The 20890-nt window shown below is 42.7% G+C and overlaps 1 protein-coding gene across 2 annotated transcripts in view; it reads right to left on the bottom strand.

Moving 5' to 3' along the window:
- Positions 1–20890, bottom strand: part of LOC139411123 (phosphoglucomutase 5) — a 43414-nt gene that overhangs the window by 13027 nt on the left and 9497 nt on the right. For both annotated transcript variants that reach the window (XM_071156992.1, XM_071156993.1), the window contains exons 4-7: positions 19750–19875; positions 19411–19601; positions 16827–16981; positions 2373–2488 (exon numbers count right to left, since the gene is read on the bottom strand). In XM_071156992.1, the coding sequence (XP_071013093.1) occupies positions 2373–2488; positions 16827–16981; positions 19411–19601; positions 19750–19875 (588 nt within the window). The remainder of the gene's footprint in view (positions 1–2372; positions 2489–16826; positions 16982–19410; positions 19602–19749; positions 19876–20890) is intronic.

Below are 20890 nucleotides of genomic sequence, written 5' to 3'. Positions count from 1 at the left end.
AATTATAATTAAAGGTACACCATATTTAAAGGGATGGCTTAAGATACATGTACTGAAACCCCTATTGAATGAAAACTCCAAGAGAAAATCTGTTGGCCAGCAAGTGGGAGGGTTTTCAGCGGTTGAATGACATTTATTCAGCGTGCGCAAGTGAACCACGCCTGCAAAGCCCATTATGCACCTTCATAAGTCTGAATAACAACTACTAAGAAGTGCGCAAGAAAGGCGGAATTTGCTAAGTCGGAATCGGCCTATAGTACACTGAAAAAAATAAAGGTTCTCAAATTAAATGGTTCTTCCTCGGCTCTTTGGAGAATTCTTGCTCGATAAAGAACCTTTGAGTTAAGAGTGGGGTTCTGGACATGATATCTACAGTTCTTCCAAATTCTAAAAGGTTCTCAAAATGTATGGAAGCCTGCAGATGTGTCCCTTTCATAGCACACAGCACATTCACCAGTGTTAACTAGTGTTGATTCTTCAGTTGGACATTTCTAGTGTTGAGTTAAAACATTACCATAAAGAGTTAAAATAACATTCAGTGGTGTAAAATAACCCCAGTGTTGGTGTTAATAACCAGAGTTTAACCAAAACCATGCCCATCATTATCATATTTCCCAGCATGCTCTATTGCATGTTGATTTTTATAATTGTTTGTTTAAATATCTATGTTTTCGCATGTACATTGATTGATTGAATGCAACAACTATGTCTCTGTCACTTGCAAACACAGTCATGGGTGATACTGGTAACTCTAAAATTCACTCTAAAGGCACCCTGGGAAATATGCAAATCAGGGTTAAAAGCAGGGCTATTCAATTCCGGTCATGGACGGCCAAAAAACATTTCCGGTTTGGGATTTTGTATGGTTCTTCAAAGAACCATCCCATTTATGGTTCCAACTTGTACCTTTTACATCTGATCCTTTCTTTTTAACATATATTTTTTGTTATGTTCTATGTTTTGTTTCCTGTGGAAACTAAGAGGTGCATACTTTGTTGTGGAGTAAACGTTTAGTAAGTCTGGCCCTAATAGAACACTGTACGGCTGTTGGGAAATTGACAGTTGCCAATTTCCGCTGCCCCGCCGCTGTCTCTCTCCACCCCCTCTCTGTCTTTCTGATTTCATTGAAGTAAATTTTGTTGTGGACACGCGCTTGTACTCACGCACACGCACACACACACACACACACACATACACACACACACACACACACACACAGAGAGAGAGAGAGAGACCCTGGATGTCTTTACAAGCTGTCTAATAAAACAAAAAAAATCACAAGATCAAAATCACAAGATCAGTCCTTTCCCCATCTGCCTCGTAGTGTATAACAATAAGATGAAGAATGAGAAAAATAATGATAATAATCTCAAACAAACCACCAATTTGAGTCTATGCCAATTTCAAGACAAAGAGCAACAACAATGTAATGGTTTTATGAAGCAGTTTGAGAAGATCTCAAAGCTCAAATTGGATTCTATGTATGTAAATTAGAAGACAAACAATACAGACCGGACTAATGTTTATGAATAAAAGTTCCAGCTGTAGCTGTTTGACAGGGAGAGGCGGCTCTTTCTAGCCGTTTAGCCTTAAATGGGTCGAGCAAAGCACAAAGTCACATAGCACTCTGTCCTATTCATCTCTGTCTCTTCCACTTTTTTCCCCTGCTCTCCATTCCCCCTCTTTCTGTTTTCCCTTAATTACCTCCTTATCTACTGTCCCTCTGCATCTCTCTTTCCTTTCCTCTCTCTCTCCTGCTCACGTCAACTTTCTCTACTTCTTTCTCCTGTTCCCTCCCTCCCACCTTCCCTCTTTCTCTCTCCATACTCCTCTTTCCCTTTCTATCTCTCTCTCTCCATCTTAGATTCCTCCGATTTCACTTGCTTTGGCAATGTAAACATATGTTTCCCAGAGAGAGAGAGAGAGAGAGAGAGAGAGAGAGAGAGAGAGAGAGAGAGAGAGAGAGAGAGAGAGAGAGAGAGAGAGAGAGAGAGAGAGAGAGAGAGAGAGAGAGAGAGAGAGAGAGAGAGAGAGAGAGAGAGAGAAGAAAGTTTTTCCTGGTGGGCTGATCAGCTGCCAGCAGAGGCAGAGGGTTCTGGCGTTTCACAGAGCTCCTCTCTCCTTTTATAGCAGAAGAATGGGGATTATTTACACACACACACACACACACACACCCCCTCATATGTATTATGCTGGGATGACTCCCACCAGGCCTCTCTATTTAAGGATGTGATGTACTGTATCTGAATGCTGCAGGAACAGACTGGCTTTTACTGAAAGTTGAGCAAACTTAGCTGTTAACAAGCTGCAGTATGGCTCAGATGAATGTAAATGTCAAACAGGAGTAGAGAGAAACAGTCAGTAACACTCACTTGTCCCGAAGCTCTCCTCTCCGCAGAGCGAGCACCTCCCGGAGTCCATCAGGTTCCCAAAGAACCTCCAGCCTGTAGGAGTCTCATACAGAGCCACCTTCAAGGCCTTGGCCACACTTCACACACACACACACACACACACACACACACACACACACACACACACACACACACACACACACACACAAACACACACACACACACAAACAGAGCTCGGGTTAGTGATAGTTACAGTTTGTATACACACATAGATATACACACACACACACACACATCATTTGGATTGGACAACACGCCTCTGGAGAACATAATCAACACTAGCCTTTCTCCAATGTATGAGTAGCCCCTTTCTCCAGTTATGAGTCAGAGCTCACAAACTACAAAGTGACCTTTCAGGCTGCTGGCCTGCCAGATCAATCTGCCATCTACTCATCCAATAACTTAATAAGGAAAAAAGGGAGCATCAAAACTAGCTAACCTTTCAGCTAATTGAGCCATGTGCTCTATCACACAGTCGCAGAAAGAGAAAGTGACAGCAAGAGAGAGAATACCAAAATACCGTAAATTATAAAATCAATGTACACAAACAGCGTGTGCAGTTAAAATTGGCAATAAACACACATATATCTTCCCTCAGGGTTGTGGGGTGAGACAGGGATGCAGCTTGAGCCCCACCCTCTTCAACATATACTGTATATCAATGAAATGGCGAGGGCACTGGAACAGTCTGCAGCACCCAGCCTCAACCTACTTGACTCGGAAATCAAATGTTGACTGTTTGCAGATTAACTGGTGCTTCCGTCCCCAAGCAAGGAGGGCCTGCAGAAGCACCTAGATCTTCTGCACAGATTCTGTCAGACTTAGGCCATGAGAGTGAATCTCAGGAAGACAAAAATAATGGTGTCCCAAAAAAGGTCCAGTAGCCAGGACAACAAATACAAACTATACGTATACATCGTTGCCCTAGAGCTCACAAAGAACTCGTCACTTCCTGTTGAACGCGGAACAAGCGAGCACCTCCCGGTCGGTTTGTTGTTTTGGAAAGTCTATTGAAAAAGTTTGGTTACTAGTTTGGATCCCGCGACACATTTGACATTACTTGCTGGGACCGCAACTATTTGTCCAGTGATCCTGCCGACCAAGGCCGAGTCTGAGGAGTTGTTTGGCGTAGCAGCTAGCCTAGCCTAGGTAGTGGTGTTTTCCTGAGAAATTGAACACAGCCCGCGACTCGGTTAACCATTATGGCTGGGACCACAAATTGTCCCGGCTTGTGGCTGTCTAGACCCCTGCTGTTTGTTGTTTTCTTTTTATTTTCTTTTTTTTTTACCCCGTTTTCTCCCCAATTTCGTGGTATCCAATTGTTTTAGTAGCTACTATCTTGTCTCATCGCTACAACTCCCGTATGGGCTTGGGAGAGACGAAGGTTGAAAGTCATGCATCCTCCGATACACAACTGCTTCTTAACACAGCATGCATCCAACCCGGAAGCCAGCCGCACCAATGTGTCAGAGGAAACACTGTGCACCTGGCAACCTTGGCTAGCGCACACTGCGCCCGGCCCGCCACAGGAGTCGCTGGTGTGCGATGAGACAAGGATATCCCTACCGTCCAACCCCTCCCTAACCCAGACGACGCTAGGCCAATTGTGCGTCACCCCACGGACCTCCCGGTCACGGCCGGTTACGACAGAGCCTGGGCGCGAACCCAGAGTCTCTGGTGGCACAGCTGGCACTGCATTACAGCGCCCTTAACCACTGCGCCACCCCGGAGGCCCTTGTTTGTTCTTTTCAATCTTCCCGGCGACCTGCCTGTCTGTGAGGTGTGAGGAGTAACAGTGTAGTCTACGTTGTTACCATGACAAAGACCAAAGCCAGCGGGAGTACCGTTGAGGACAGTGTTGTCTCTCTATCACAGGTGCATCTTTTAAGTAAACAAAAAGAGTTCTACAAGCAGTTGTTACAACAACAAGATAATAGCTTCACGTGTTTTGTCCAAATACTGGTGGAGTCAATACTGGTGGCAGCATTCTGTAAGTCATTCAGAGATTACATAATTTCTGTATGTGAATCCAACAATGACGGATAAATCAGATTATCTCGAGAGACAATCAAGGTCGAACAACATGGTTGTGGACGGAGTTGCAGAATCTCCACAAGAGACCTGGACGGAGTCTGAGGACAAAGTCAGGGAAATGATCTCGGAGAAACTGAAGATTTGAACACAGGAAGATTGAGGTGGAGCATGCCCACAGGACTGGAAAACCCACCACCGACCCAGGTGACAGGGCCAGGCCGATTGTGGTCAAGTTCATATATTAGCCATTACTGAGACTCACTTACCGTAATTTCCGGACTATAAGCCGCTACTTTTTCTCCACGCTTTAAACCTCGCGGTTTATACAATGATGCGGCTAATTTATGGATTTTTCCCGCTTTCACAAGATTCATGCCGCCAAAAAACTGAGCACCGTCACATAATGTGACGGAAATCGAGCGCGCTCAAACTTCCCATCATTCTGATTACGGTAGTCATTTTGTCACCCTCATCATGGCAAAGACACGGAGAAATGCATATGATGCAGCTTTCAAGTTGAAGGCGATTGATCTGGCTGTTGGAAAAGGAAATAGAGCTGCTGACAGCGTGGAGCATTGTCAAAAAATCCACTATCATCAACGGGTTTCGAAAGGTTGGACTGCTGCGTGTTGAAGAGGGCAGCGATCCAACATCGGATGAAGCAATTCTGAGGCTATTCAACTCTGACACCGAAGGAGATGACTTCAGTGTTTTCAGTGCACAGGAGGAGGAAGATAGTGACCAATGACTTTCTTGGTAGGCTACTGTTTACTGCTATTTTTTAAAATTTTTGTTACAAGCTGTGTTTCGTTAAAGCCTATTTATTTTTGTTACAAGCCGTGTTTCGTTTAAAAGCCCATTTATTTTTGTTACAAACCATGTTTCGTTTAAAGGCTGTGTAAAGTTCATTTGCTTCAATGTACCGGTAGGCACCTGCGGCTTATAGACATGCGCAGCTTATTTATGTACAAAATACATATTTTAAAAATATTCAGTGGGTGCGGTTTATATTCAGGTGCGCTTAATAGTCCAGACATTACGGTAGATAATTTGTTTGATGATACAGCAGTAGCAATACAAGGATAAAACATCTATAGAAGAGACAGGAATCCTTATGGGGTAGGTGTTGCTGTATATATTCAGAGCCATATCACTGTAATGCTTAGAGAAGATCTTATGTCAACTGTTATTGAAGTGTTGTGGTTGCAGGTGCACCTGGCACATCTAAAGCCTTTTCTTTTGGGCTGTTGCTATAGGCCACCAAGTGCTAATAGTCAGTATCTAAATTAGAGGTTGACCGATTGATCGGAATGGCCGATTAATTAGGGCCAATTTCAAGTTTTCATAACAATCGGAAATCGGTATTTTTGGACACCGATTTGGGCGATTTTTAAAAATGTTATTATTTATTTATAATTATTTTTTACACCTTTATTTAACTAGGCAAGTCAGTTAAGAACACATTCTTATTTTCAATGACGGCCTAGGAACGGTGGGTTAACTGCCTTGTTCAGGGGCAGAATGACAGATTTGAACCTTTTCAGCTCAGGGATCCAATCTTGCAACCTTACAGTTAACTGGTCCAACGCTCTAACCACCTGATTACATTGCACTCCACGAGGAGACTGCCTGTTACACGAATGCAGTAAGAAGCCAAGGTAAGTTGCTAGCTAGCATTAAACCTATCTTATAAAAAACAATCAATCAATCATAATCACTAGTTAACTACACATGGTTGATGATATTACTAGTTTATCTAGCGTGTCCTGCGTTGCATATAATCGATGCGGTGCGTATTCACGAAAAAGGACTGTCTTGCTCCAATGTGTACCTAACCATAAACATCAATGCCTTTCTTAAAATCAATACACAAGTATATATTTTTAAACCTGCATATTTTGCTGAAATAAATCCAGGTTAGCAGGCAATATTAACAAGGTGAAATTGTATCACTTCTCTTGCGTTCATTGCACGCAGAGTCAGTGTATATGCAACAGTTTGGGCCGCCTAATTTGCCAGAATTTTACGTAATTATGACATAACATTGAAGGTTGTGCAATGTAACAGGAATATTTAGACTTATGGATGCCACCCGTTAGATAAAATACGGAACGGCTCCGTATTTCACTGAAAAAATAAACGTCTTGTTTTCGAGATGATAGTTTCCGGATTCGACCATATTAATGACCTAAGGCTCGTATTTCTGTGTGTTATTATGTTATAACTAAGTTTATGATTTGATAGAGCAGTCTGACTGAGCGATGGTAGGCACCAGCAGGCTCGTAAGTATTCATTCAAACAGCACTTTCGTGCAGTTTGCCAGCAGCTCGTCGCTGTGCTTCAAGCATTGAGCTGTTTATGACTTCAAGCCTATCAACTCCCAAAATTAGGCTGGTGTAACCGATGTGAAATGACTAGCTAGTTAGCGGGGTGCGCGCTAATAGCGTTTCAAATGTCACTCGCTCTGAGACTTGGAGTGGTTGTTCCCCTTGCTCTGCAAGGGCCGTGGCTTTTGTGGAGCGATGGGTAACGCTGCTTCGAGGGTGGCTGTCGTCGATGTGTTCCTGGTTCAAGCCCAGGTAGGGGCGAGGAGAGGGACGGAAGCTATACTGTTACACTGGCAATACTAAAGTGCCTATAAGAACATCCAATAGTCAAAGGTATATGAAATACAAATCGTATAGAGAGAAATTGTCCTATAATTCCTATAATAACTACAACCTAAAACTTCTTACCTGGGAATATTGAAGACTCCTGTTAAAAGGAACCACCAGCTTTCATATGTTCTCATGTTCTGAGCAAGGAACTTACACGTGGCACATATTGCACTTTTACTTTCTTCTCCAACACTTTGTTTTTGTATTATTGTATTATTTAAACCAAATAAAATTTCATTTTATTTGAGGCTAAATTGATTTTATTGATGTATTATATTAAGTTAAAATAAGTGTTAATTCAGTATTGTTGTAATTGTCATTATTATAAATACATATATATTTTTAAAATCGGCCGATTAATCGGTATCGGCTTTTTTTTGGTCCTCCAATAATCGGTATTGGTATCGGCGTTGAAAAATCATATACGGTCGACCTCTAATCTAAATAAGATGTGTGGATTGCTTGATAGTCTATGTGATGTAAACAGAGAGATCTACTTTCTTGGGGACCTAAATATTGACTTTTTTTTTATCATGCTGTACTCTCAAGAGGAAGCTTCTCACTGTAACCAGTGCATGTAATCTGGTTCAGGTTATTAATCAACCTACCAGGGTGTTTACAAACACTACAGGATTAAGATCATCCACATGTACTGATCAAATTTTTACTAATACTGTAGAATTTTGTCTAAAGCTGTATCCGTACACATTGGATGCAGTGATCACAACATAGTGGCTCTATCCAGGGAAGCCAACGTTCCAAAAGTTGGGCCTAAAATAGTATATAAGAGATCATACAAAAGATTTTGCTGTGACTCTTATATGGATGATGTTAAAAATATTTGTTGGTCTGATGTGATTAACAAGGAGCATCCAGGCGCTGTGCTTGATGAATTTACATACAAACAATTACTTACAAACAGACATGGGGGAACAGAGGGTTAAATAATGAACAAGTAATTGGGGAATTGAAACCAGTTGTGAAAGACAAAGACAAAACAAATGGAAAATGAAAAGTGGATCGGCAATGGCTAGAGGACCAGTGACGTCGACCGCTGTACGCCGCCCGAACAAGGAGAGGGACCAACTTCGGCAGAAGTCGTGACACTGGCGGCACATTTGACTGGTTGACTTACTGCAAATTGAGAAATGATGTGGCTAAACTCAACAAAAAAAGAAGAAGAAACTGTATTATGGAGCCAAGATCAATGATATAAAGAAATATGGAAAAAAAACTTTGGAGTACTTTATATGAAATTATTAGCAGAAAGACATTCAACTCCATATTTCATTGAATCAGATGGCTTATTCATCACAAAGCCATTTGATGTTGCCAATTATTTGAATGATTACTTCATTGGCAAAGTGGGCAAACTTAGGCAGGAAATGCCAACAACGAACAGTGAGCCATCATGTATAAAAAAAAATAATAATGAAAGAAAAGCATTGCAACTTTACATTTTGTAAAGTTAGTGTGGGAGAGGTGGAAAAAATATTGTTATAGATCAATAATAACAAACCTCCTGGCATTGACAACTTAGATGGAAAGCTACTGAGGATGGTAGCTGACTCTATAGCCACTCCTATCTGTCATATCTGAAATATCTGAGCCTAGAGGAAAGTCTTTGTCGTCAGGCCTGGAGGGAAGCCAAAATCATTCTGCTACCCAAAAGTGATAAAGCAGCCTTTACTGGTTCTAACAGTAGACCTATCAGCTTGCTGCCGGCTCTTAGAAAACTGTTGTGGAAAAAATGTGTTTGTGTTTTACTCAACCTTTATTTAACTAGGCAAGTCAGTTAAAAACAAATTCTTATTTACAATGACGGCCTACCCCGGCCAAACCCGGACGACGCTTTGCCAATTGTACGCCGCCCTATGGTACTGCCAATCACGGCCGGTTGTGATACAGCCTGGAATTGAACCAGGGTCTGTAGTGACGCCTCTAGCACTGAGATGCAGTGCCTTAGACCACTGCGCCACCTGGGAGCTACAACACTTAATTGTAAACAAATGAACAACAGACTTTCAGCATGCTTAAGATAAGGGCACTCAATGTGTACTGCACTGACACAAATGACTGATGATTGAATGAAAGAAATTGAAAGTAAGAAGATTGTGGGAGCTGTACTGTTAGATTTCAGTGCAGACTTTGATATTATTAACCTGTTGAGAAAACGTATGTGTTATGGTTTTTCAACCTCTGCCATATCGTGGATTCAGAGATATCTAATAGAAAATTTTCTTTAATGGAAGCTTGTCAAACATGTCAAGTGTGGTGTACCGCAGGGAAGCTCTCTAGGCCCTCTACTCTTTTCTATTTTTACCAATGACCTGCCACTGGCATTAAACAAAGCATATGTGTTCATGTATGCTGATGATTTAACCATATATGCATCAGCAACCACAGCTAATGAAGTCACGGAAATCCTTAACAAAGAGTTACAGTCTGTTTTGGAATGGGTGGTCACTAATAAACTGGTCATGAACATTTCTAAAACTAAGAGAATGGTATTTGGTACAAATCATTCCCTAAGTTCTAGACCTCAGCTGAATCGGGTAAGGAATGGTGTGGCTGTTAAACAAGTTGAGGAGACTAAATTACTTGGTGTTACCTTAGATTGTAAACGGCCATGGTCAAAACATATAGATTCAATGGTTGTAAAGGGGAAGAGAGGTCTGTCGGTAATAAAGAGATGCTCTGCTTTTTTGATACCACACTCCACAAAGCAAGTCTTGTAGGCTCTAGTTTTATCTTGTCTTGATTATTGTCCAGTCATATGGTCAAGTACTGCAAAGAAAGACCTGGTTAAGCTGTAGCTAGCCCAGAACAGAGCGGTACGTCTTGATCTTCATTGTAACCAGAGGGCTAATATTAATACTATGCATGCCAGTCTTTCTTGGCTAAGAGTTGAGGAAAGACTGACTGTGTCACTTCTTGTTTTTATAAGAAACATTAATGTGTTGGAAATTCCAAATCGTTTGAATAGTCAGCTTACACACAGCACTGGTACACACACTTACCCCACCATGTCACGTTGGCATAAATGATTCGGGAGACAGGCGCAGGAATGCTTAATTTAAAAAAAAAATATTTAGGTCTTTGCGACCTTCAATGCTGCAGAAACTGTGCCTTGACACAATCCTGTCTCGCAGCTCTACGGACAATTCCTTTGACCGCATGGCTTGGTTTTTGCTCTGACAGGCACTGTCAACTTTGGGACCTTATATAGACAGGTGTGTGCCTTTCCAAATCATGTCCTAACAATTGAATTTACCACAGGTGGATTCCAACCAAGTTGTAGAAACATCTCAAGGATGATCAATGGAAACAGGATGCACCTGAGCTCAATTTCGAGTCTCATAGCAAAGGGTCTGAATACCTATGTAAATAACACATTTCTGTTTTTTTATTTTTAATACATTTGCAAACATTTCTAAAAACCTATTTTTGCTTTGTCATTACGTGGTCTTTAACACGTTTTAGAATAAGGCTGTGACTTAACAAAATGTGGAAAAAGTCAAGGGGTCTGAATACTTCCGAATACACTGTATGTGTAACTGATCCACACACATACTACATGTTAATGTTTAGAAAAGTATGTAAATTGTAAAGTCTTTTGTCTGTAATGTATTTTTTGTTATGTGTCGGACCCCAGGAAGAATAGCTCTCGCCTTTGGCGTCGGCTAATGGGGATCATATCAAACTATACCTAACCCGGGCCTCAACATCATAACCCTCTGAGAGACAAGGCAAGAAGGGCCTTCTATGCCATCAAACGGAACATGAAAATCGACAACCCAATTATGATCTGGCAAAAAGTACTTGATTCAGTTATAGAACCCATTGCCCTCTATGGTTGGAGGTTTGGGGCCCATTCACCAACAAATAATTCACAAAATGGGACAAATCCAATTGCACAATTCTTTGTATACAACGCAAAACCCCAAACAATGCATGCAGAGCAGAATTAGGACTATACCCGGTAGTTATCAAAATCCATAAAAGAGCTGTTCAATTTTCCAACCATCTAAAAGAAAGCGATGCACACATATTCCACCACAAAGCCCTCACCTACAGAGAGATGAACAAGCAACTGGTTCTGAGGCTCTGTTCACAAACAGACCCCACAGAGCCCCAGTACAGCAATACAATTAGACCCAACCAAATTATGAGAAAGCAAAATGATAAATATTTTTGACAGAATCAACCAAAGAACTGAGAAAATTGTAATGCTATAAGGCCCCAAATAGCAAGTGCACAGTGGCAGAATACCTGACCTCCGTGACTGACCCAAAATTAAGAAAATCCTTGACAATATACAGTCTCAATGAGCATAGCCTTGCTATTGCGAGAGGCCACCATAGGCAGACCTGGTTCATCGAGAGAAGACAGGCTATGTGCCCGCTGCCCTTAAAATGGTAGAAACTGAGCTGATATAACTAATATTTACCTGTTTATTTATCTTTCCCTACTATTCATACTACAACTATTTGTGCATTGCTAAAATAACACCTGAAATGTCTAACTTTTTTAACCGTTTTTGAGTGTTGTTTTGTGTCTTCTCGCTTTTGTTTATTGTTTATCTCAATTGCTTTGGTAAGGTAAAGACATTTCCCATGCCAATAAAGCCCCTATGAATTGGACGAGAGAGAGGGGGAGAGAGAGAGAGAGAGAGAGAGAGAGAGAGAGAGAGAGAGAGAGAGAGAGAGAGAGAGAGAGAGAGAGAGAGAGAGGTTTCGAGTGAGGAAGCAGAGAGATAAAATCGAGAGGGAGAAGAGAGCAGGATGGAAGGAAAGTCTAAAGAGAAAGGAATAGATAGAGATATCAAAGGGAAGGAGAAAGAGAGAACATATAGGGAAAGAGGGAAAAGGGGAGGGAGTTAGAGATAAAGGGGCAGAGAGAGATAGAGCAGGAGATGAGGGAAGCAGGGAGGGAGAGAGACTAAACTTGTAGTCTGTTCTCTGGGAGAGAGCTAGTCAAAGTTCTAGTAAAGAACCAAGATGACCCCACACCTCCTCACCTAACTCTCAGTAAATACATCAAAGCATCTGCAGCACTCACTTCTGTCATCATGAAATGCTTTGAGAGTCAAGGATCATATCACCTCTACCTTACCTGACAGCCCAGACTCACTTCAATTTGCCTACCGCCCCAATAGATCCACAGACGATGCAATTGCCATCGCACTGCACACTGCCCTATCCCATCTGGACGAGAGGAATGCCTATGTAAGAATGCTGTTCATTGACTATAGCTCAGCATTCAACACCATAGTACCCTCCAAGCTCATCATTAAGATCGATGCCCTGGGTCTGAACCCCGCCCTGTGCAACTGGGCCCTGGGATTCCTGACGGGCCGCCCCCAGGTGGTGAAGGTAGGAAACAACACCTCCACTTCGCTGATCCTCAACACTGGGGCCCCACAAGGGTGTGTGCTCAGCCCCCTGTTCACCCATGACTGCGTGGCCATGCACGCCTCCAACTCAATCATCAAGTTTGCAGACGACACAACAGTAGTAGGCCTGATTACCAACAATGATGAGACAGCCTACATGTGGTGCCAGTAAAATAACCTCTCACTCAACGTCAACAAAACAAAGGATCGTGGACTTCAGGAAACAGCAGGAGCACCCCCCTATCCACATCGATGGGACTGCAGTGGAGAAGGTGGAAAGCTTCAAGTTCCTCGGCGTACACATCACTGACAAACTTAAATGGTCCACCCACACAGACAGTGTGGTGAAGAAGGCGCAACAGCGCCTCTTCAACCTCAGGAGGCTGAAGAAATTTGGCTTGGCACCTAAAACACTCACAAACTTTTATAGATGCACAATTGAGAACATCCTGTCGGGCTGTATCACTGTCTGGTATGACAACTGCACTGCCCACAACCGCAGGGTTCTCCTGAGGGTGGTGCGGTCTTCCCAACGCATCGCCAGGGGCAAACTACCTGCCCTCCAGGACACGTACAACACACGATCTCACAGGAAGGCCAAAAAGATCATCAACGACAACAACCAACCGAGCCACTGTCTGTTCACCCCGCTATCATCCAGAAGGCGAGGTCAGTACAGGTGCATCAAAGCTGGGGCCGAGAGACTGAAAAACAGCTTCTATCTCAAGGCTATCAGACTGTTAAATAGCCATCACTAGCACATTAGAGGCCTTATATACTGTACAAAGTCTTGAAATCACTGGCCACTTTAATAATGGAACAGTAGTCACTTTAATAATTACTAATCTTTTATGTATATAATGTATTCTATTCTATTCTACTGTATCTTAGCCTATGCCGCTCTGACATTACTTGTCCAAATATTTATATATTCTTAATTCCATTCCTTTACTTAGATTTGTGTGTATTGTTGTGAAATTGTTAGATATTACTGCACTGTTGGAGCTAGAAACACAAGCATTTCACTACACCCGCAATAACATCTGCTAAACACGTGTATGTGACCGATAAAATTTGATTTGATGGGTGACTATTATTATTTCCATCACAAATGAGTCATTCAAAAGAACATGCAACTAACATAACTGTTTGCTGATCCCAAGTTGGAAAAACTCCTGAACACATCGCACTTCAATTCCAGATGCTGAATGCTGGATTGTGGAATTCAGTTGGAATTCTGAGGGGGTGATATCCCAGTGGGTGAGACGTTGAGATGTTGTCTGCACCGTGAAATAAACCCACAGTGTTTGTGTGTGTGAAGCCTTTTTATTTCCCTCGGGGAAGGGCTCTGGAACAGAAAGCCTGGTGTTCCAACAAGAAAATGGAAACTCTGACCCTTTGACTCACTGTTGACGTTTCATTCGCATGTCTGCAGCCAACACAAGCACCCGGCACGGCCCTAGTCATGCAGAACGTTTCTGCAACGTTAAGGGGATGTTGGGGCAACGGTGGGGGGGGGGGGGGGGGGGGGGGATGTTGGGAAAAAAGTTGTTTGTTTTCCACGACATCATAACAGCGCTGAGGGAATGGGGTGCTTTTCTAGGGCTTAATGCTCGCACCAGCTGTGCCCTGACCACAACCTGACAACAACATAACATAAGCACTAGGCCCCTTCAGAGCTGACACACACGAAACAACCTGACACGAGCTCACAGCTGACACATAACATTCCCCAAACATTCCAGCGATGCTTTAGCAACGCTGTCAATTGTCTCAATAGGCAAACTCTAAAGGGAAGAGGACAGTTGCTTGTTGACTCGGTTGACTTGGTTGACTCCCTTCATGCTCTCAGTTAAACCCGACTGGGAACAGCAACTGTTTTCAAAAACGGACTTCGGTGATGATAGCCGATATCGGTACACAGATAGTTTTTAGACCAGTATTACTCCTCCCATGGGCGCGTCCTGATTCAGCTGTCAGGAAAGGCTTGGAAGACACATACAAAGACAAAAGCTTCATAGTCATTTAATTAGCATGTATCTTGTTCTCCAGATGCAATCATCCTCATTTTCCTCTCAGTAACACAAAGATTTGTCGTCAAATGTATGTCCTCTTATAACCACAATTACAAAAACCTGTTCTTTGTTCAGTATGAGAGTTGTGTTCCCATAAAGTTGTTGACTAGGAGAAGTAAACGCAGTAGTTAAATTCTAATGAGAGCTATTTGGGCCTGTATCTGAGAAGCAAGCTCATGTCCAACTGTCAGTCAAACTATCCAAGGCTGATATCTCTCTGCTCGTTAAATCTCTCTCCAGTGTAAAAAGACATGTTAGAAATGGACACATGGGTGAGCACTACTTCTTTCTCTCCTTCTCCATCTCTCTCTTCCTTCTGTCTCTCTCTCTCTCTCCTCTCTCCTGCGCTCTCTCTCTCTCCTTCTCTATTTCTCTCCCCACTCCTCTCTTTCTCCGTCCCTCCCTCCCTCTCTCTCTTTCTCTCAGTCCCTCCATCTGTGTCCACAATGAAAACAGCCTCTTTCCCAGCAGTCTTTGCCAGAAGGGAGGGATGTTGGCAGACGAGTGTTACTGGAGACGTGGGGAAAAGATGGACAGTTTGGCCCAGGGACATGAGGGTCAGTAAGAACCAACCGTCTTCTGCATGTTTACACTGTTCCCTCACTGTAACAGACATTGTATAAGAATGGATCTGGTCTCCTGAATGTCCTCCATATATCCTGTTGTACCCCTCCTCAGGTTCAGGATGACAGAAAAGGATGAGCGGGGGGGATTTTCGCAACAGGTGCTGGGCTCAGCAATGTCTCCCTGGCAACTGGCGTCACTTTCCAGTCTTATAGATGAGATCCACGTAAACACACCCAAATACAGATACGAGCGCGCACACACACAGACCCAACCCTACCCCCCACACACATACACACACTTATCCCAGTACAAAAATCAGGGAGAGATAATTTAAACTTTTTAAAAAGGCCTTGTTTTTCACTGGTTTATGCTAGTAACAAGCAGAACGGGGGCCTAGCCAAACCCCTCCTCCCCTCTTCCTCCTCCCTCTCTCCTCCCATCCCCCCTCCCTGGAGTGGCCAAAGCAGAGGCAGATGTTTCCCCTCCCACCTTCCCATCCCTCACTGCAGAAACATAGGGCTTCCCTCGCTTGCGCACACACACGCACTCTCACACACACACACACACACACACACACACACACACACACAGACACACACACAGACAGACAGATAGATAGAGCATGGTTGCTCTCACACTCCTTAAAAGGCATACTACTGGGCTGGGGCCATCATAAAGCTCCCCAGCACTCACTAAATAATACAACACTATTGAGATACGCTGACACCGGTACCGATACAGTACAGGAATCAGCCAGTGTGTGTGTGTCATATGGGCGTTTTTGTATTAATGGGTGTTGGATGACCTTGTGGTGCATTGGGACTCATGAAGATCATCTTTCATGTGTCAGTGTGTTTTGGAACAGGACATTGCAGTCATCAGTGTGTCCATGATGTTTCTATATCAGAAGACATAGCCCCAGCTCTCGTTCATCAGGTGATGAGGATAACCCTGTCTACGCTGAACTGGAGGAGGAGGGAAATGGTACGGTGGTTAGTTACCTGTGCAACCGAAGTAGGGAGGTGTACAATGTTTTCCCTTTTGACTTTCCATAATATAGTACATATTTAGTTAGTGGACAGGATGAGGGCTTGAAAATGGATTGTCTTGTTATTCAAATTACTCTGCTAATCCCCTGACTTCTCCCTCTTTTGTGTGCACGCGAATATGCGTGTGTGTGTATACTGTACATATGTGCGCGTGAGATCAGTTCCACGGCGAGGGGGCCATCAATGACGTGATGTCACGTCAACCTCACAAGTGACCTAGGGTTAGCGATAGCGGCCGCGGCCCCTTGAGATATGGGCTTGGGGAGTGAGCTCATTTCCTCCATGGCTGCCAGCATTAACAGGACCGCCACTGAGTCCACCAACCCTCAAGAGAAGAGAGGGTCAGGGGCCAGGTTCACACACACACACACACACAACGTTAATGTACATTACTGACCCCTTGATCAGTGTGTGTGTGTGGGGGGGGGGATTGGGGTTCGCAAGAGTGGGAGACATAAGGATGAATGAGAGAGAGGGATGAGAGAGAGAGAGAGAGAGAGAGGCGGAGGTGGGGGGGGGGGGGGGGGTGATGAGGCTAAGGTGAAGAGGTGTTGAAAAATGGAAAAGTCATGTGGAGCATTTTATCCAGCAGCCACAAACAGGGTATAGGGATATTGGTGTGTGTGTGTGCGTCCTACCTGTCCAGGGCAGTGCTGGTAGCCATACTCCTAGCGAAGCCCTTTAGTCCCAGCTGTCTGAAGTAGGGGATACAGGAGAGGTTGGCAGCCATAACAGCCAAGGAGTCTGAAGGGTTCACAAAGAAACCATTCTCACCCAGGATCATATACCGGTCCTGCAACACATACACTCATCAACCATACAGCAATACATGAAGAAATATACAATGCATAAGACATAAATACCTCATCTAATCCACTAATTCAAGTATGTTAAAGATAAACATTTGCTGTTACTCTAACTGGCACTCCCATCCCTACCAGTTGATACACGGTTGTTTTAATTGCATCTCTCCCAATCAAATCAAATGTATGGGACACACTCCTTCCTACTAAGATGCAACACTCTAAGCACTGGGAGAGGGCTCCAATGGAACATAAAAGAGTGACATAATTCTCCTGATGCTCGGCCCGGTAATTGAGTTAGGCTAATGTGCGTGAGCGTGGCGCTGGTACAAATTACTATGTGAGATGTTGTGGGGGGAAAAAGAGATGTCTGTCACAGATATTAGCTGGTCCCATTGCCTAACATCCTGCTATTGACAAGGAAATAAATGCAGACAAAAACAAACAAAGGCAATTCCACGTTCCCATTAGAAAGCAGACCTGGGTCCACATAGGTCAAGTTTTTTTTTCTTCTTTCAAATACTTGATTTGGCTTGCTGCCAAGGAACCAATGGAATAGTCCCAAAAGTGTAAACGCTGCCCAATTAAGCAGAATCAAACATGCTCATCAAACGTCCTCATCAGCTCCCCTGAAAGTATATTGTAGTACTTTGTACATTATACAGTGCCTTCAGAAAGTATTCATACCCCTTGACATATTCCACACTTTATTGTGTTACAGCCTGAAATCAAAATGGAATAAATTGATTTTTCTCTCACCCATCTACAAACAATACCCCATAATGACGAAGTGAAAACATGTTTTTAGAATTTTTTGCAAATGTATAGAATTGCTTTGTGGCAGTGATTACAGCTCTGAGTCTTTCTGGGTAAGTCTCCAAAAGCTTTCCACACTTTATTCAAGCTCTGTCAAATTGGTTGTTGATCAGTACTAGACAACCATTTTCAGGTAGCCATAGATTTTCAAGCAGATTTAAATCAAAACTGTAACTCGGCCACTCAGCAACTCCCGTGTAGATTTGGCGTTGTGTTTTATGTTATTGTTCTGCTGAAATGTGAATTAATCTCCCAGTGTCTGGTGGAAAGCAGACAGAACCAGGTTTTCCTCTAGGATTTTGCCTGTGCTTAGCTCCATTCTGTTAATTTTTTTTTGATACTGAAAAACACCCCCGTCCTTAACGATTACAAGCATACCCATAACATGATGCAGCCACCACTATGCTTGAAAATATGGAGAGTGGTACTCAGTAATGTGTTGTATTGGATTTGTATTCAGGACAAAATTTAATTGCTTTGATAAATTTTGTACAGTATTACTTTAGTGCCTTATTGAAATCAGGATGCATGTTTTATTCTGTACAAGCATCCTTCTTTTCACTCTATCAGTCAGGTTAGCATTGTGGAGTAACTACAATGTTGTTGATCCATCCTCAGTTTTCTCCTATCACAGCCATTAAACTCCGTAACTGTTTTAAAGTTTCCATTGTTAAATCCCTGAGCGGTTTCCCTCCTCTCCGTCAACCGAGTTAGGAATGACACCTGTATCTTTGTAGTGACTGATTGTATTGATATACCATCCACTGTATAATTAATAACTTTACCATGCTCAAAGGGTTATTCAATGTCTGATTTTTAACATTTTTACCCATCTACCAATAGGTTCCCTTTGCGAGGCATTGGAAAACCTCCATGATATTTGTGGTTGAATCTGTGTTTAAAATTCAGTGCTCGACTGAGGGACCTTGAAGATAATTGTATGTGTGGGGTACATAGATGAGATAGTCATTCAAAAATCATGTTAAATATGGTTTTGCACACAGAGTGAGTCCATGTAACTTAGATTTTTTTTGCGTTGCCATAACAAAGGGGTTGAACACTTATTGACAGAAGACATTTCAGCTTTCATTAATTCATTTGTAAAAATGTCCAAAAAACATAATTCCACTTTGATATTATGGCGTGTAGGCCAGGGGGAAAAAATATCTATATTTAAATCATTTTTAATTCCGGCTTTAACAAAGTATTCAAAGTCAAGTTCCGCAGTGGGATCACCAAAATAAAAATAAAAATAACACTTAAGAGAACCGATGATTGTATGGGACAATACACAGATGTTTTTAAGAAAGATGCAGTTGTATTGAGTTAATGTATTTATTGGTTTCTTTTCGTTTTGATAAGAGATGAAAATGCAATGAATTGAAGGTCATTTGTTGATGTACAAATCGAAACGTAATGATTTTAAGATGGTGTCATTAGATTTTGGGTGGGGTGGGGTCGCAATAAATTATTTTGGGAAAAAATGGGGTCCCCGCTGAAAAAGTTTGAATACCACTGCTGTAAACACAACCAAATGTGGAAAAAGTCAAGTGAATACTATACTTTGTGAAGGCAGTGTTCCTCTCCTCCTCAGATGTCTTACCCCGTCTGCATCGAACGCAGCTCCGAAACCAATGTCTCCGCCCTTCATGGCATCAACCAATGGGGCTGCGTATGTGAGGTTGGGCTCTGGAGGCCGGCCCCCAAAGTCCTCCATGGGGACACAGTTGACAGCCGCATTGGCAGGAGCCCCCAGCTCATCACACATGATACGGCGCACGTACAGACCCATCACTGACAATAGAGTACAATATAATAGAAAATAATACAATGGAATATAATACAATACAACAAAATACAATAGAACACAATACAATATAATCACTGGTAAGCACCTGATACAATACTGTAATTACTTTGGTCTTTATTAGTATTGTCCTACCTCCGTTCATGGCGTCTATGCGTATCTTCAGCTGTTCAGGTCCTGTCAGAAGGCTCTTGATGGCGTTGAAGTCAAAGATGGTTCTCAGGAGGTTGAGGTACAACTCCACCGAGTCCACTATCTCAACTAACAACACACAGAAGAGGAGGGCAGTGGCTCAGAGTCTAGTGTGTATCTGCATGTGTCTATCCATCCAATAGCATGTATGCTACTTGTATGCAAGAACAGAGTGTATGTGTGGTGAGACTGTGTATGCCTGGCGTGTGAGTGTGTGAACATACAGTGCATTCGGAAAGTATTCAGACCCCTTCACTTTTTCGTAATTTTGTTACGTTATAGCCTTATTCTAAAATGTATTAAATCATTTTTTCCCCTCATCAATCTACATTACATCTACCTATTATGACGAAGCAAAAACCTTTTTTTTTATGTTTGCAAATGTATTCAAAATGAAAAAGAGTAATACCTTATTTACATAAGTATTCAGACCCTTTCCTATGAGACTCGAAATTGAGCACAGGTGCATCCTGTTTCCATTGATCATCCTTGAGGTGTTTCTACAACTTGATTGGAGTCCACCTGTGGTCAATTCAATTGATTGGACAAGATTTGGAAAGGCACACGTCTGTTTATATAAGGTCCCACAGTTGACAGTTCATGTCAGTGCAAAAACCAAGCCATGAGGTTGAAGGAATTGTCCGTAGAGCTCCAAGACAGGATTGTGTCGAGGCACAGATCTAGGGAATTGTAACAAAAATTGTCTGCCGCATTGAAGGTCCCCAACAACACAGTGGCATCCATCATTCTCAAATGGAAGAATATTGGAATCACCAAGACCCTTCCTAGATCTGGCCGCCCAGCCAAACTGAGCAATCGGGTAAGAAGGGCCTTGGTCAGGCAGGTGACAAAGAACCGGAAGGTCATTCTGACAAAGCTCCAGAGTTCCTCTGTGGAGATGGCATAACCTTCCAGAAGGACAACCATCTCTGTAGCACTCCACCAATCAGGCCTTTATGGTAGAGTGGCCAGACGGAAGCCACTCCTCAGTAAAAGGTACATGACAGCCCGCTTGGAGTTTGCCAAAAGGCACCTAAAGACTCTCAAGACCATGAGAAAATATTTTCTGGTTTGATGAAACCAA

This window comes from Oncorhynchus clarkii, chromosome 6 (genome assembly GCF_045791955.1).
Source record: "Oncorhynchus clarkii lewisi isolate Uvic-CL-2024 chromosome 6, UVic_Ocla_1.0, whole genome shotgun sequence".
In the NCBI taxonomy this organism is placed as follows: Eukaryota; Metazoa; Chordata; class Actinopteri; order Salmoniformes; family Salmonidae; genus Oncorhynchus; species Oncorhynchus clarkii.
The sequence above is the reverse complement of the archived record's forward strand: the minus strand, read 5'-3'. Positions and strand labels throughout refer to the sequence as shown.